This window comes from Gopherus evgoodei, chromosome 6 (assembly GCF_007399415.2).
Source record: "Gopherus evgoodei ecotype Sinaloan lineage chromosome 6, rGopEvg1_v1.p, whole genome shotgun sequence".
In the NCBI taxonomy this organism is placed as follows: Eukaryota; Metazoa; Chordata; order Testudines; family Testudinidae; genus Gopherus; species Gopherus evgoodei.
This window is the reverse complement of record NC_044327.1, coordinates 103014261-103032016: the sequence shown is the minus strand read 5'-3', so window position 1 is coordinate 103032016 and position 17756 is coordinate 103014261. Positions and strand designations below refer to the sequence as shown.

At 40.1% G+C, this 17756-nt stretch overlaps 1 protein-coding gene across 1 annotated transcript in view; it reads left to right on the top strand.

Moving 5' to 3' along the window:
- Positions 1–17756, top strand: part of ITGA2 (integrin subunit alpha 2) — a 102970-nt gene that overhangs the window by 73977 nt on the left and 11237 nt on the right. Inside the window, 13 exon segments of the mRNA XM_030566138.1 lie at positions 1205–1299; positions 1302–1343; positions 2563–2714; positions 4108–4218; positions 4554–4636; positions 5150–5291; positions 7204–7296; positions 9428–9504; positions 9667–9750; positions 13149–13251; positions 14193–14303; positions 15331–15435; positions 17127–17240. Coding sequence (XP_030421998.1) covers positions 1205–1299; positions 1302–1343; positions 2563–2714; positions 4108–4218; positions 4554–4636; positions 5150–5291; positions 7204–7296; positions 9428–9504; positions 9667–9750; positions 13149–13251; positions 14193–14303; positions 15331–15435; positions 17127–17240 — 1312 coding nt within the window.

Here is a 17756-nt window from a genome sequence, read left to right as displayed (position 1 = left end):
TTATATTATTAATTATATTATAACTCGGGCTCACAGGACTTGGGCTGTGGGTCTGTTTCATTGCTGTGTAGACTTCCGGAATTGGGCTGGAGTATGGACTTGCAGGACCCCGCGAGGTGGGAGGGTCCCAGAGCTTGGGGTCCAGTCTGAGCCCAGAAGTCTACACAGCAATGAAACAGCCCCACAGCCCAAACCCAAGCTGGCTGACAGTTGCTGTGTAGAGTTGGCTGGTACGGGCCAGCCCCAAGGTTTTCTTTGCTGTGTAGACATACCCATTGTGTGCAGCACATTGCATGGTGCTAAGTTGAAACACAGCTTGATAAATAGCTTCACTCCTTGGTTATCCATGTCTTCACCAGGCGTCCTCAAGGATATTATAGAGACACTTAATGAAGTATGAGTTTGCACTGGTAACAGAATTAAAAATATTAATAAATTGCCACTTCTTGCTTCATAAAATCAAATTAAAAAACAATAGCCATCTAGTACATTTTATCCACAGTGAAACTTTTGGTTGATGTCATCAGGCACTCCATATATACATTAGAAAGCTGTTTGATACTTAAATTTGTTTTAGTTTGATCAATAAAAGGTATTAATATCTGTTCTTTACTCTAGAATTTGATCTAACTTGACAAAAAGTGAAGCTCATTAAAGTATATATGTAAATGTAAAATGCAAACAGGAAAATCAGTTGTTAACATCATCTTGGATTGGTTTTGCAATATATTTTTAGTTCTTCAAAACAATTCTTTGGAATCTTGACTACTTAATGACAGTTACATTTTTTTTTCACACAAGCTAATTAAGAAGAAATGTAACTGCTCTGCTCCACCATTAAGGTCAATGACTTTTTCCTAAAAGAACAATAGCAGTTTTCCTTACGGAAAAATACAAGAACTTGATTCTGTCTTATGAACAATTATTTAAAATATTAAGAATATTAATATTAACTTATCATAAATCTCCCATTGTACTGTATCAGTTAATGTCACAACATAAGAGAGATTTGAAAAAAAATATTAGCTATTGAAAAGAACCATTTCATCAAAGAAAGATAACTGTACCAGGCTGGTATTACATGAAATTTTACAGTGGGGACCATTATAAAAAACATTGTAGTCACAGATAGGCCTATCCCAAAACTAAGTTCTGATTTACCCTGGGTCCTTGAAATCACAGGTACCATCTCTTTTTGTTTCAGGTCACAAAGCATTGCAAATGTGTCCATAAGAGCATCATTTGTACCTGAGAAAATCAGTCTGCTGAATAAGAACACTGAGATAGCTGTCAAAATGTGTTCAGTGCCAAGTTTAGACCTGCTAATAGAAATAACCAAGTGGGTAAGAATACCTAATGTATTGCTTATGTGAATTATGTTGAAAGTGTTGCAATTCTAATATACTGGGGAAAATTAAAAACTAATATTGGATTACCAACCTGTAAAAGAAGAAATCACTGTAGATTTTAATAGTGGCTGAAAAATTGCTTTTTTGTTTTATTTTAAAGCATTGCTGTCATCACTGACCTACCATCTTTGGAAAGTGAGAGACAAGTTATATTGAAAAGAGTGCAGACTTCTCACCTATCCTGTTAGCACTCTGAAGTGCCATCAGGGAGAGAGGAGTAAAGGCAGGGGAACTCAGAGCCTAGTTTCATTGCATTTTGCTCTCTAGTTGTCCTTCAGCTGCACTCCAGGCCTGTCATCAGCTTTGATCACTTTGGAGGAGGAAAGGAGTAACTTAAGAAGATGTCAGGGGTACAGAGCTTGTTTCCAGGCTGCTGTTTGAAGCTGCAGCAGTGACCATATCTTCTCTCTTCAACAAAAAAAGATATCTTCCACTGCAAAATCACTCATGCTGCTACCTCTGATGCGAGCAGAGAGGAGCTCTTTTTGGATAATAGAAGAGAATTAGACAGGACAACCCAAACTACATGATTTAAAAAAAATTAATTTAAAGCTGAATCTTGGGTCTTTCACTAGGCTTGTCCATCACCATTTTTAGGAAGTCAGGGAAATAGAAAAATATTACGAGTGTCCTTTAAGGACTTATGATACAATATTGTCCAACCTTACCTGATCAATTATCTTTACACCAAATAATTTGCAAAATAAGTTTGACCACTTCTCTACTGAATATAGTACCTTTTCAGTGCTTACAATTTGTGAGCAACAAAATAACAATGAATTTCCATAGTAAGCACTCATAGTAAAATTAAAAAAAAATTAAAGCTGAAAATGCAGTTTGATGGATGACTAGATGTAGAATGCTTTATAGACTGGTACATTTAGAGTTCTGCGATATGATTGCAAGGCATCCGTATTTGGCATATTCTTGGCCTTGCAGAATGACCTCTTTCCCAGGTTACAGACTCTCACAGCCTCAGTAGATATTGGATTGTTTACCATTTTTTAGAAGGTTTCATGTTTAGCAAGCTAAAGAAGCAGTAAAATATTCTTGGGTTTTATGGCAAAACCAGTCATTCTATAATACTGAAGCCTGATTCTGATGGGAGTTGCACTGAAATTCGGACTCCACCAAAATTTGTTCCATTTTGTAGATCTTAGATACAATGCAACACTGGATGCTGATCTCCACTCATCTAGAGTGACTTCTAGAGGATTATTCAAAGAAAACAATGAGAGATATATACAGAAAAATATTGTTGTAAGTTCTGCAGAGACCTGTGTTGAGCACATCTTTAATGTACAGGTAAGCAGTCTCAAACACCCTCATGTGTCTTAAGTCATGTAAGAAAGAAATGGGTGACTTTTACATCCGAAAATCAGAATTTTATTTGAGATAGTCAATAACATAATATCTAACCAAATCTCAGACACCTCAGACATCTTAAAAATATATGTCCTATTCAAATCAAATCATGGCAAAACTCACATTCGTAGATATTAAGGCAGGAATAGACAATTATGATCATTTAGTCCGATCTCCTTCAAATAGGCCAAAGACCATCATCCAGTAATTTCTGCATAAAGCCCATGATTCCAGTGGGGTCAGGATTTCACACCACAGAGTGACCATTCCAGAGCTGGCTGTACAAGGATATAAATGGCAAAAGTTTTTTTTTATTTAAAAAAAAAACCTAGGTAAACAGCTTAGACCGTCTTCTAGTGTAGAGGGCTGCATAAGGGGCTGCAGAATAGGCTGGTCTTTTCAGGAAGTGAGTCAACCTGGTATACAGACATAAAAAACCCAACCGCCCTCCTTTATAACAATGAAAACAACCCAGATTCCTAAAGCTGCAGTAAACCCCTTGCTTGATTCCATGAACGATGATGAGACTGTGTCAGGGAACTGGTTCTTTTATTCCTGCCTTCAGTAAAGAATTTAAAAAGTACCCGAACCAATCTATTTACAGGTAGTTAACTTTGGGGATTTCTTCCATTTCCTCATACATCTAGTCGCCGCTAGGGCAAATGTTTTGGGTCACATCCATCAACTCCTCTTGGTTCAGCCTCATTTCAAAGCTGTCAGCCATAGACAGGGATTGGGACGAGAGAGTTTTTTAATCAGTTTGTCACTGATCTGGGAAGAACCCATTCACTACTAGGAAATCAGGCAGGGGTGATGGTGGGGAGACATACTCCACATGTTTAGTTCTTCCCCTGATATCATTTGTAAGGGTCCATTTGCCATATATGGTAGTCAGGCAAAATGGGATAGAGTCAGTGAATCCATGCTTGGGAAAGGGCCGGACTTACACAGCCAGGAAAGAATTTAACAGGTTTCATGTGACTGCTTCCAAGGGGTAACTTCATCTTCTGAATAGCAAGCAGCCTCTGCAACAGCAGGGACTTTCCAGGCATCAGAGTCACAGAAACAATTACAGCCTCTACAAATCCTTAGGTATTATAATGGAAATGCTGACACTGGTAGATTCTGCTGTAATACTGCTTAGCAGACCAACACAAGAAAAAACGAAAGGTTAAAAAGAGGCAATGCTGCAATTTTAGAAGAAGAGAAGAAATGCTTTGTGCTAGTCTCTGTTGTTTACAAGAGGTTAAATATTTTAATGGAAAATACGGTATACTGTTTTAAATGATCTGCTGAACAGCCAATTGTCAATGAATATATATGTGTGTTGTAGGAGCCTTCTGATGCTGTAAACTCCCTTAGTCTGCGCATTGATATTAGCCTCAAGAATCCTGGCTCCAGTCCTGTCCTTGATATATATTCACCTGCCACTGTGGCCTACAGTGTAAGTATAGGATGTTACTGTATGAAAGCACACGGTGCCCCCCCAACACAGCTCCTGTTGTCACCAACAGAGTATGTAGAGATGAAGGATAGTCTTATGGTTAAGGCATTGTAGTGACGACAGAAGGCATGGGTTCATTTCCCAGTTTTACGTTGTATGACTTTACAAAAGCTGCTTAGTGTCTATAGGTCTCACTGGACCATCTATAAAGTGGGGATAATACAACTAAGCTATTTCTGAGGTGTTGAAGTTAAATTAGATATAGTCGGTCTGGTCCTCAAATTGTAAATTGAAACTAAAGAAATACAGGAAAATATTTCTTCCCTTTCCTGTAGATCCCTTTTGTTATGGATTGTGGTGAGGATGAACTCTGCATTTCTGATCTTGTTCTTGAGGTTCAACAGAAAACCGATGATGGGTAAGTGTTAAATAAAGTGAGTTTTTCGTAAGGGACATTTTTGCCAACTGAATTCTGAATAAAAACTTAAGAGTTTCTTTGCAAAGCAGCAAATATTTGTAGAAAAATATACAGTCAATTTCTACCACTAACAGAGGATGAGAAACAAGCTGTTGTAGACAGATGTATGACTGTGCTGGAAGGCAACTGAATTCTTACAGTTACTTTGCTTTTAAAGAGAATTACAGCATTTCTACTGTTAAAACTTAATAATCTCATTTTGATAGTACATAGTCAAGATTGTGCAGCCTTACAGAAAATGTGCATTCAGGTCAGTTTTAAGAGATGAGTTCACATCATTTTATAACCATTGTAAAAAGTTATTGTAAAGCTACAGCTGTAAATATGTAGAACTTTGAAAATTGATAGTGCTATGCATGTGAGTTGTTGTTGCTTAATGGAAGTATAATGCCGTTTAGTGATCTTTACTGCACTAGTTACTATATTTATAATACCAAACAATTTTTTCAACAGCAAACGGCCCTTCATTGTCAGCAGCAAGAACAGAAGGCTGACATTCAGTGTGAAGCTGAGAAATAAAAAGGAAAATGCCTACAACACCAGAATCCAGGCTACATTTTCAGAAAACTTGTTTTTCGCTTCATCTTCTTTACCAGTATGTAAAATATTCACCTCCTCTCAACTTTTCCTATTACTGCTGTTTTTCTGGTTTCCCAGAGAAATATTTTTTTTTCTAGTATCATTTTCCCAGCAAAGGCTGATGTGCAAACTACCCCTCCGACTCAGCTTATTCCCTAGTATACCAAAATCATCTTCCAGCTTTGTCTTAGCATCAGTCAGAACTAAATGTAGAGTATCAGTTTATTTAGACCAAGGATAGAGACTGCCTGCTCAGCAAAAAAGCTGGCAATCTATCTAGTTTGATTCTGCCTCATTATTACCATCATTTTTTCCTTACCCTGGAACTTGGCATCCCATATCTACTGCTTGACCCCCCCAGCAACGCTTCTGAATACTGTTGCTGTGCCACAGAGAGTTTATACTTGACAAATCAAGTGTGCAACATGGATAGAGCTTCAAAACACAGATTTTGGAGCCAGAAGTAGCAGTACTGCCAAGGTCATGTATTTCAACTAGACTGTTAGTCAGATCAAGATGATCACTCTACCAGAAACCATGCTTCTATTGGATTTTTTCCTTGCAAAAAAGAAAGGAATGTTACATATTATTTTGGGGACTGGAATAAATCATTTATCTGAACTCTTGCTCCCAGCTGCTTAATACAGGATAAAATCCAGACTCCAGTGCCTGGCCTAGGTTACAGGGCTGCTCCTGGAGAGGTGCACGGTGAGGATTAGAATCCAGTGGTTGAAATATCTTATGCAGGGAAGGAATGGGAGCATTCATGAAGAGGCAAATCTCTTGGCCCTGCCCAGGCCCAACCAAGACCGATGTTCTCCTGCATGCAAATAGATGGGCTCCATGTCACTCACATGGTATGCACCAGTCCCCATTGCACAGCACAACCACAACGATTCCATTGCACAAAGAACCACAACAAAAACCAGATTTTTAAAAAAATCCGTTGGCTTAGAGAGAGTTCAGTCTTCAAGAGGACTCATTTTCTCCCAAAAAGGTTTCTGCTTCAGAGCAGAAAGGAGCCTAGAACCAGAATTACATGGAACTAGACCACTGGTAGGCAACCTATGGCACGCGAGCTGATTTTCAGTGGCACTCACACTGCCTGGGTCCTGGCCACCAGTCTGGGGGTGCTCTGCATTTTAATTTAATTGTAAATGAAGTTTCTTAAACATTTTAAAAACCTTATTTACTTTACATACAACAATAGTTTAGTTATATATTATAGACTTATAGATAGAGACCTTCTAAAAATGTTAATGTATTACTGGCATGCAGAAGGTTAAATTAGAGTGAACAAATGAACACTCGGCACACCACTTCTGAATGGTTTCCGACCTCTGAACTAGGTGAACTAAGTTAACTCCATCATTCAAGGAGGATTCTCTGTTTAAGTTGATATTTTGGTTAATTTTCCGAAACAGCCAAATCTGGTCCAATGCACAAAACCCATTTACACTGGCTTTGTGTGAGGGTTTGGGGATGGAATTCCCACTCTGTACTTGAAAGCACAATTATAGTTGATGCTGTAGGTATCACTGTGCCCAGAAGAACAGGTGACTTCTCGGTGTCACTTTGGGGTCATTACTAATATAAAGCACTTACTGCTTTGGCCTCCAATCTATAGTCCTTGTTTCTAAGTACAACCCCTCGTGGGGTTATTAGATGATAAGCAGTTGCACAGAAGCAGTTTGCCAGTGGATGTATGTAGTCCTAGACCCACTGTCATCTTCCCTCTCCTTACCTGACCCAGTCCAAACCTCCCCACACAGCCTCTCAACAGCTTGCCCATAGTGGAACTGCAGCTGGATTCAGGGATGGATTTGGCCCTACATGGTAGACATCACATTGAAAAATGTAGTGTAGAGAATTCTCTGGTTTTGTAGCAGAAGCTAATATCTGGGTGGTGGTTGTTTTTTTTCCTCCAGGCTGATGGGACTGAAGTCTCATGTCAGATGGGCACTGGCCATAAATCAGTTATTTGCCAAGTCAGCTATCCTGTTTTTAAAGTGGGACAACAGGTACTGCTCAGATTTTGTATTTAAGTAAGTTTGTTATTTCTACCACAATGCTTATAAAAGGATCCCCCTTCACAAATAACAAGCACTGTTTTCTTATTAATGATTTGGTTAGATTCAGATCTCACTTTGGGTTACATGTTGCCTGTTCTGATGATGCTAAACAATGACCCAAAGATCCTCCAAGCCCACAGGGCAGGGGAAAGAAGTGACTCTGTAGCATGTATCTCCTTACCATGCTACTGTAACACTGTATCTCTGCAAGGGTGGGGGGCTGGGGGCAGAAAGTGGGAAGCAGCCATTCTTTGATGTTCTCCCCTGGGCACTGAACAGATTTGCAGGCAAGATGGTGGTGGTATTCATAGTGATTGGGAAAGAAGGTAGCGGGGAGAGTGGGGGAAAGATGAAGAGCTCTGTTTTAGCCATATTTAGCTTGAGCTGACAGCTAGACACCCACCAGGAGATTTCAAAAGACAGACTGAGATGTTAGTTTGGACACAAGAAGACAGGACTGGAGTAGAGAGGAAGATCTCGAGTCATCAGCACAGAGACAGTATTTGAAGTTGTGTTTGTGGATGAGATTACCCAGTGATATAATGTAAAGTGGGGGAGAGAAGATCGAGTCTGTGGAATCCCCACAGAAAGTTGGAGGATGGATGAAAAGGACCCAGTTAGAGAGGCTGGGGGAGAACCAGGAGAAGAGAGAGTCATGGAAGCCAGGGAATGACAAGAATTCAAGAGCAGGAGCATGGTCAGCTGGGTTGAAGGCAGCTGACAGGTCAAGGAGGATGAAGATGGAGTAATGGTTCTGAGATTTGTATAGGAAAAAGACATCAGAGACTTTGCCCGGAGCAGTTTGTTGAGCTGGGAATTCTTGCTCGGTTCCATCAATAGTAACTCCCTCTTCAGGGCTGCAAACATAACCAGTTTGTGGGAGCTATGCTGCCATGGAAGGAAGCCCAGCACCTGAAAGGCGGTGTGTAAATCTCAGGATAGCCAAGGTTTTAGGAAGCCCATCCTCTTCTCTGTTCCCCTGGGGCAGGAGGGAAATAGTCCTCTCATTCCATGACAGGGTAATTAGGAACAATGAGAAGCTTGCCAGGTAGAACAGAAACGTTCCAACTGCATGAAAAAATTCACTGGATTGAATCTGACCCTTTTTAACAGCTTTGGTCAAATTGGCCCTGTTATGATTATAGACAGCAGAATGAATACAGGGAGTTGTGTGAATTTTCATTCACCTGTGTTAATGCTTAAGAATGTATGTAACCCAAATAACTTCATATTTCATTAATTACCTTGGCACCAACTGGGAGTGTGCTAATGAAGTGTGCTAATAACACAAAGTTGGGAGACACCATCAATACAGAGAAGTGAATATTATACAGGAAGAATTGGAGACCCTGAGGACTGGAGTAATAGAAGTGGGTTAAAATTTCATAGTATGAAGTGCCAGGTAATGCACTTATGGACTAATCAGAACTTCTGTAATACATGAGGGGCTCATCAGTAGGAAACAACAGAGGAAGAGAGAGACCTGAGTATCTTGGTTGATCATAAGATGACTATGAGCCACTAGTGTGATGCGGTCATGAAAAAGGCAAATGTGATCTTAAGATGTCTCAAGTAAGGTACTTACAGTAGAAATATGGAAGAATTAATGCCATAGAACAAGGCACTGGTGACACCTCATCTGGATTATTGTATACAATTCTGGTCACCCATGATCAAGAAAGATTAATTCAAATTGGAACAGGTGCAGAGAAGAGCTACTAAGAAGATCAGGGGAATAGAGATCCTATGTTTCAAGAGGATGGTTTGTTTTGCCTATAAAAATGAAAGCTAAGAGCTATGCTTAGATTTCAGGGAGTTGCAGTTCTGGGAAGAAAAAAATTAAAGCTCAAAGGCAGGTCACCGAGAAGCACAGAGCTTCTACCAGAGCTGCTGCCTCAAACAGTGCTCTGCCTCTGTCCTACTCCTGCATGAGCAGACACCACCCAGGCATTCGTGTCCATCACACTCAATGTTTATATGCAGATAAATAATTATTATAATTAATTATATTTGTTTGTAAGCACTTTAAATTTGCCTATTCTATAATCTATTTGTTTACTTTTGCTTATCTTTTTTGTAGGTATATTTTGATATTAATTTTGACTTTAATCTCAAAAATCTTCAGGACATGGCAAATATAAGTTTTCATGCTTTGAGGTAAAGTACACTCTTATATAATAATTTCATTTAAAAAGCATCCCCTGCCAGTGCTGCACAGTTTAAAATATAATAAGTTAACTATCATTGCCAGTATAATTTTATTTTAAACGTAATTGTGAGTTATAACACATGAGTGAACAAACTGTTTTTGATAAATAGTGAAAGTAATGAAGAGCAAGAAGCAGACAACCAGGTCTACCTCTCAATTCCTCTGCGGTATGATGCAGAAATTCACTTAACAAGGTATGCTGAATAAAGAAAAGAATCTGTCATTTTTGTCAAAGGTATTAGAATATAAAGGTGCCTCTGAGAGACCTTGAGACCTTATGTCAAGGTTCCCCCCGACTGAACTCTAGGATACAGATGTGGGGACCCACATGAAAGACCCCTTAAGCTTATTTTCTACCAGCTTAGGTTAAAACTTTCCCAAGGCACAAATTCCTTTTCTTGTTCTTGGATAGTGTTGCTGCCACCATCAAGCGATTTACACAAAAATTCAGGGAAGGGTCACTTGGAATCCCTATTCCCCTAAGATATCCCCCCAAGCCCCTTCACTCCCTTTCCTGGGGAAACTTGAGAATAATATACCAACCAATTGCCTTAGCAGAGTGAGCACAGACCAGACCCTTTGTCTTCAGGACACTGAAATCAATCAGGTTCTTAAAAGAAGCATTTTATTATAAAGAAAAAAGTAAAAGAATCTTACCTGCAAAATGAGAATGGAAGGTAATTTTACAGGTAATGAAAAGATTTAAAACACAGAGGTTTCCCCTCTGGGCTCAGCTTCACAGTTACAAAAACAGGAATAAAACTACCTCTGTAGCATTGAAAAATTCACAAGCCAAAACAAAAGATAACTTTGCCCTACTTACAATTTCTGTGGTTTTAGATGGATTTATTCCAGGTATATTTTCAGGAGATGTTATACCTGCTTCCTTTTCCCTCCATCCGGAGAGAGAACAACATAAGAGAATAACAAACAAATCCTTTCCCCCCAGATTTGAAAATATCTTCTTTCCTCATTGGTCCTTCCGGTCAGGTGGCAACTAGGTTATTTGAACTGCTTAACCCCTTACAGGTAAGGTGATTAGTACAGCTGCCAAGAAGGGATTTTATACTACCGTATACATAAAGGTTCTGGGAAACTTTCACGGGAGAGTGCATCAGCCATTTTGCTAGAAGCTCCTGAAATGTGTTATATTTCAAAATCAAAATCTTGGAAAGCTAAACTCCACTGAAGAAGTTTTTTGTTATTTTCTTTGACGGTATGAAGCCAGTTTAGCACAGCATGGTCAGTCTGCAGATGGAAATGCCGTCCCCAAACTTCTACAGAGTGTACACAATGGCTTAACATTCCTTCTCTGTGATTGTCTGAGAGGGGAAACCACTGGTCAGTTTTGTTTTTTCTGAGAAACACAACAGGATGGAATTCTTGATCTGTTTCTTCCTGCATTAAAACTGCTCCCACACCATGCTCAGATGCATCTGTGGTTACTAGGAAAGGTTTCTCGAAGTCTGGGGCCCTTAGCACAGAGTCAGACATGAGTGCTGCTGGTAGAAAATAAGCTTTCATGCAGGTCCCCACATCTGTATCCCAGAGTTCAGAGTGTGTGGGGGGGGGGGGGGACCCTGACATAGACTCATAGACTAATAGGTCAGAAGGGACCAATCTGATCATCTAGTACTGCATACATAAAGATTGTTACCCTTCCCTCTGTATTTATGACACCTTAGATTCACTATCTTTATTTGGCTGCTGTTAGCAATTCCTGCTTTATCAAGTACAGGAAAAAATCATCTTATTCTCTTTGTATAATATGACATTGCTTTTAAAAAGAAAAATAGTAAAAAAGACCAATATGTAGCTATACAACCCTTAATACATACTTAGCCAGGTACAGGTATTATAGGTGCTCAGATACTGCAGTGGTGGCAGCCATATAATTACCTAGATAGGTAGTGCTGGCTGTAACATCTGTATTCTAGCTAGATCAGCACAAGAACCACCAACAAAAGTGCTCTGGTTTTAATGATATAATTAATGCACAGTATATACAGTTGTGGGCTTGCTGGCTCAAATGTATTGAAAGCCCTTTTCAAAATGGATAGTTTGCTATCAAATCTCATTATCTAGGATAAACTATTTATGGCTATATATGATGTGCTCATGCAGCAAACTGCTGGTGAAGGAATAAATATATTATCTTACTTTCTATAGTGCTTTTTTCATGCCAAAGCATCCCAATGGAATTTGTACACTTAAACTGATAGAAAACAACAAACAGCAATATCTCTAAACTCAACTTTTGAGGTGAAAAGTGGCCTCTGCTTAAAAGTGCACAGCAACAAAGAATTTGAGGGTAGCTCTACACTTAGGGTGGCATGTAGAATACAGACGCTGCATACCCAGCTAGTACGGCTATAAGTAGCAGTGGAAACACTGAGGCACTGTTTAAGTTAGTAGACTAGAGTGTCTGACACACTTGAACCCTTTTACACAGCTCTCTATGCACCCAAGCTGTCCCTCCCATGTCTACGCTGGTTTGTTCCACAGATGGAGCCTTTCTCTGCCTCAGTAAAAGAATCTGACAGCAGAGAGAGACTGGCAGAGGGGAGGCAGCAGGAAAAGTCTCCAGTCTTCTTCTACAGTAGGGAAAGACTTCAATAGGTCCCCCTTGCCAGAGCCCTTTCCTGCCACAGTGAAAGGCTCCAGCAATGGGAAGATGCCAGAGCCTTTCACTGGTCCGTGTAGCTACATGTATCTTACACACTATTGCAAGTACACATCTACCCCGATATAACACTGTCCTCAGGAGCCAAAAAATCATACCGCGTTATAGGTGAAACCGTGTTATATCGAACTTGCTTTGATCCACTGGAGCGCGCAGCCCTGTCCCCCCCGGAGCTCTGCTTTACTGCGTTATATCTGAATTCTTGTTATATTGGGTCGTGTTATATCGGGGTAGAGGTGTATAAGCAAGTTTAGACAAGATCTGAGAGATTAATTTTAGAAGAATTTGGCCCACAAATACATTATTTAACAGCTCCCTTTTTGCAAAAACTATTACAATATCTTGAAAGACCCAGATGTGACACCTCACCAGGTGTGCCAATTCCTACATCCCAACAGTAGGATGAATCCATGAGTTTTCTCCCAAAATGTTTGCTGACCAGCTCAGCCTTATTTGTATCATTCCATGACAGATATTTTCTTCTGAAACACCTCCTGTTCTGTAGTGAAATTAGTGTTAAAATGTTAAAATTCCACATCATCTTTTATCTTTTCAATAATCATCATTTCCAAAAATCCTCGGATAAAAAAACATTTTTTTTTGTTCACAGCAGCAATAATATATTCTTTGCTTAATGTGTATATTTTAACATCAGTGGCAAATTTTTCTCACTTCATAGTATTGCTGTGCTGTACTACATTTCAAATCCTCTTCGAGATTTGGGCTCCAGTAAGAAATTTCCTGTTTCCTAAACAACTTTTTAACATTAAACTAAAAACAAGGGTACAAATAATTGAATCTCTTTTTATTACACTTCTGAACTTTGATTCACTGATTTATAATGAACCAGAAAGCATCCAATTACATAGCTGCCAAATAAAAATCTATTGTTTTATGGTTGATTACCAGGTTTACCAACATAAATTTCTATGAAGTATATTCTGATCGTAATATTCCTTCCACTGTGAATAATTTTGAAGAGATTGGTCCTGCATTCAATTTTTCAGTGAAGGTTAGTAAACATTTTTGTGGATGAGAAAAGATCTTGCCTTTCATCTATAGTCTGTACCCAAAGAGCAGACAAAATGATAGTCCTTGGTATGTTTTACTGTGCTGCTTTATGAATCTGGTCAATGAGGAAAATGATTCGCCACCATAATGCACAACCTTCACTTTCTTAAAAGATAAGATTTCCATTTTGTGATGGGCGGTCTTGTGCATGTTTGGTTCTCCAGTTGCTCACATTAACCCAGATCTTGCAGAGACTTACATATATGCTTACCTTGATGCACTCTTAGTAATGAAGTCAGTTTATCAGTTCCTCTACAGACAGAAATCAAAGGGACTACACGCAGTAAATAAAGTTAAGCATGTTCATAAGTCTTTGCAGGATTTGGGCCATTGAAATAAGACACACTGATTTCTTTAGTTTGGCTAAGGGCTAAGTACTCAGAGCAGTGTTCAAGGAGGTACATGAACAAGTCTGATTATTGATAACAGTATTGGTTATGTAACTCTGGGAAAAGTTTAGCTGCAAATATGCAGCATGGAGGAAACGTAAAACCTAAATTGGTTGCAAATATGCAACATGGCAGAACTCTAAATTTGATGCTAACAACTATCAGAATGTAATTGTAACCTATCTTGTAGGTTATTGTCTGCGACAAAGTATTTGCTTTTCCAGAAGTGTTTTATGCAACTAATGAACGTTTTATTTAGAAAGCAGACAGGTATTCAAAATTATATGGTATAAATTACTTTACATGTAATGCTGGTGTAATGCAATTACTGTCCAGTTAGAGATAAGTATACGTATAGGAAAAAATATTGCCATGAAAGCAGTTCAGAGTTTTAATCAGTCCTAGAGCATTCTGATGTTTTTGGTATAGCTGAATAATTTGTTTGTATCCAGTTATAGCTAAAGAAATTAATAACTAGCTCTTTTCTATTTAGGTTACAACGGGAAGCATTCCAGTAATGGTGGCTTCTGTAAAAATCCATTTTCCACAGTTAACTAAAGGAAACAATCCTCTGATGTATCTAACTGCACTGGATACAGATCAGGTGAAGAACTAAACTTCATCAATTGCAAACTGTAACTTTTGTGTAATAAATGTAATGTAGACTCATTAAAATAATGGTATAAGAGCTGAGACCTAGAATTAGACAGTCAACGAGCAGCCGTGGCGTGATGTCCTGAGCCTGCATTTCAATGTTTATATTGATGATGTCTCCATTCACTGGTAAAGTGGCTCCCCCATCCTGAGAACAGGGAATCTCCACGTTTTCTTTCTTCTTAGTCCTAGTTGATAGGAGAAAGAGGTAGGATGCTCCAAGAGGTAGGCACTAGCCTAGGACATAGGAGTCTGAATTCATATCTGTGCTCTGCCACAGGCTTCCTACATGACCTAAGGCAAGTCAGTTAGTGACTCTGTTGATCAATTCCCTATCTGTAAATATGGGGATAATAGTGTTGCCTAATATACCTGTCAAGGGCTGGTGGGAAAAATGGCATGTGATCACATAATTAAAGTCTGTAACATAATGAAATAAGTGATTTCCAAATGGGAGTATTCCACTGATTTCAATGGGACCAGGATATCAACTTCAATGTTTAATCAAGAGTTAGCCTCGTATCTGGGATTAGATTTAAGCATGTGTTGTTGTTAAGACTGTCAGGAATGGAACAGGCTCCTTCATTATTTTCCATCCAGAACGTACTAAGAATATTGCCCCCAGGGAAACTACCTTATCTGAATGCACTCCCTTTATGTACATTGAGGAAAAAACAGGGTCCAATATTAGTGTAGACAATGTTTTCAAACTATTTCACGTTACACATAGGTCAAAGGTCATGGACTTCTCAACTGGACCCTCTTTCAAATCATAAATCAGTGTGTAAAATCTGATAAACATAAGCTATTTTTTCTTAGAATTACCCAAAAAAAATTAAAGCAATTTAATTCTGAATTTTAAAGGAAATCAATACATTATCAGTATTTTCCAAAAGCATTCAGTATTTTACACACACACACATGCACAAAATCACCCTTATGCTTCCACCAAGTATAATTCTGCATTTTCTTTTTAGGCTGGAGGTGTCACTTGTGATGCAAAGATTAATCCTTTGCAAATAGGAAAAACATCTTATTCTGCATCTTTCAAGAAAGAAAACTTCAGAGCTGCAAAAGAACTAGTAAGAAAAAGCTGTGACTATAACATCTGTGGTCCCAATCCTGCACTGTTATCCAGACAGGCAGACCTCTGTGCCATGCAGGGTGCTCTTGGCATCAGTGGTGCTCCACACAGGCTCAGTAGTCCACCTGCATAAATCACAATGCAGCATAGGGACCTATAATTGTATTGTGTTGCTGTTTCCTCCTCCTTTGTATATATTTTTTCTTTCTACAGCTATAATTTCTGCAGAGTAACCACAGCCCATTTTCCACTACATTGCATGCATGTATTATTGTGTATGTGCAAACGGTTATATTTTTCACAGAACAGTCTCTAATATTACTCCTTGCAGCTCACCGAACTTTATTCTTTCCACTGCTTGTGTCTGTCTAGTTCAGTTTATTTTAGGTTTTCCTATAGCGACCATCTGACTATTAATATTGCTGCAGTCTTTAGACAACTGATATCACTAATGCTGACTAAATTAATCTAAACCGCCTCAGAAATAACTATAAAAATATGCTTATATAACATTAAGAATCTGTGTGAAATGAGACTTCTTGCTGGAGGAGATCCCTCTGAGTTAGGGCTGAGGTATGTTGGTGGAGAAGTATGAGTAAGCTTTCACTTACACTCTTCATACTGTATCTGCTCTATAGACAGAGGTGAAAGTAAGCCAGTCCGGTCCGGTACGGCGTACTGGCAAGAGCCAGTATGCTGTGCTGGACCGCACCGGCTTCTGCAGCGGGGATTAAAAGGGCTCTGGGCTCCCCGCCACAGCGGGGAGCCCAGAGCCCCTTAAATCCCACCCGCGGCTCTGGCAGCCAGGCTGGGGCCAGATTTAAAGAGCTCGGGCAGCCCAGAGCCTTTTAAACCCCCTGCCCACGGCTCCGGCGGCTGGGCTGGGGCCGGATTTAAGGGGCTCTGGGTTGCCACGGCTGCGGTCAGCCGAGATCCCTTTAAACCCCCCACCCGCAGCCAGGCTGGGGCCGGATTTAAAAGGCTCTGGGCTGCCGTGGCCGCGGTCAGACAGAGCCCTTTAAAACCTTGCCCGCGGTCGGGCTGGGGCCGGATTTAAAGGGCTCTGGGCTGCCCTGGCTGCGGTCAGCCCAGAGCCCTTTATATCCCCCGCCCGTGGCCGGGCTGGGGCTGGATTTAAAGGACTCTGGGCTGCCCTAGCTGCGGTCAGCCCAGAGCTCTTTAAACCCCCTGACCGCGGCTCCGACGGCTGGGCTGGGGCCGGATTTAAGGGGCTCTGGGCTGCCGCGGCTGCGGTGGGAATTTAAAGGGTCCGGAGCTCCGCGGTGGCAGGAGCTCCAGGAGGCTTCTAGCCGCCTCTGCAGCTGGGAGCCCCAGGTTGATTTAAAGGCCCTGGGGCTCCCAGCCACAGCCAGTGCCCTAGGGCCTTTAAATCTTGAGAGGCACCTCCTCTTCCGATTGAGGCCACACCTCTTCCAGTTGAGGCCACGCCCCCCTCAGGACTCAGGCAGTACCCGTAAGTCCTGTAAGTTACTTTCACCCCTGCATATAGATAAGGAGGGGGCTTTAGCATGGGTCACAAGCATTTAATTAATACATACAGAATAACTAAGTTAAGAAACTTGGGCAGCAAGTACCAAGAAGTTTAGAATTAAAACTGTGGTATTTGTTAAAGTGAATTATGCTTTTTAAAATCATGCTTATACCTCTTTTTCCCCCCTTCTCTGAAAGAACTGTAAGAACACACACTGTAATACAATTACTTGCAAGCTGAAAGACCTCACAGTGAAAGGAGAGTATTTTGTAAATGTGTCTACCAGAATCTGGAATGGGACCTTTGCAGCTGTAAGTATTAGGTACCTTTTGATGGGAGATGTTATACCCATGTACGTCATGCTCGCTGATATTTTTGAAACGTAACACTGAAAGCGCCCCTTCCATAGCAAACCCTTCTTCTTCTTCTTTTACATTATTTTGTCTATTATCCTAAATCAAAAATTTGCAACTGAAGCTGAAATAGATATTATGGCTGTGTAACAAACCATTTAAAATATTAAATAGAGAGAGACACCCACTGAGGCATTGCAGCTACAATGGTGACACAAATCTTCATATGGTGTTTGCTTTTGCAGACTGTCCTATAAGCTCAAGTAACCAGAAACTAGCATTTCCATAGAGCTGAAAAAGACAGCACATGACAATAAACCACTGAAACAAGGTTTTATTGGACCCACTTCTCTTGGTTGAAAAGAAGCAGCTTGCACAGAGTGCTTCTTCAGGTCTGGGGCCGACACGGCTGCAATAAATTCTTGTGCAGTCATATTATATTCTGGAAAAAAACCACGATCTTCACTTTTGAAC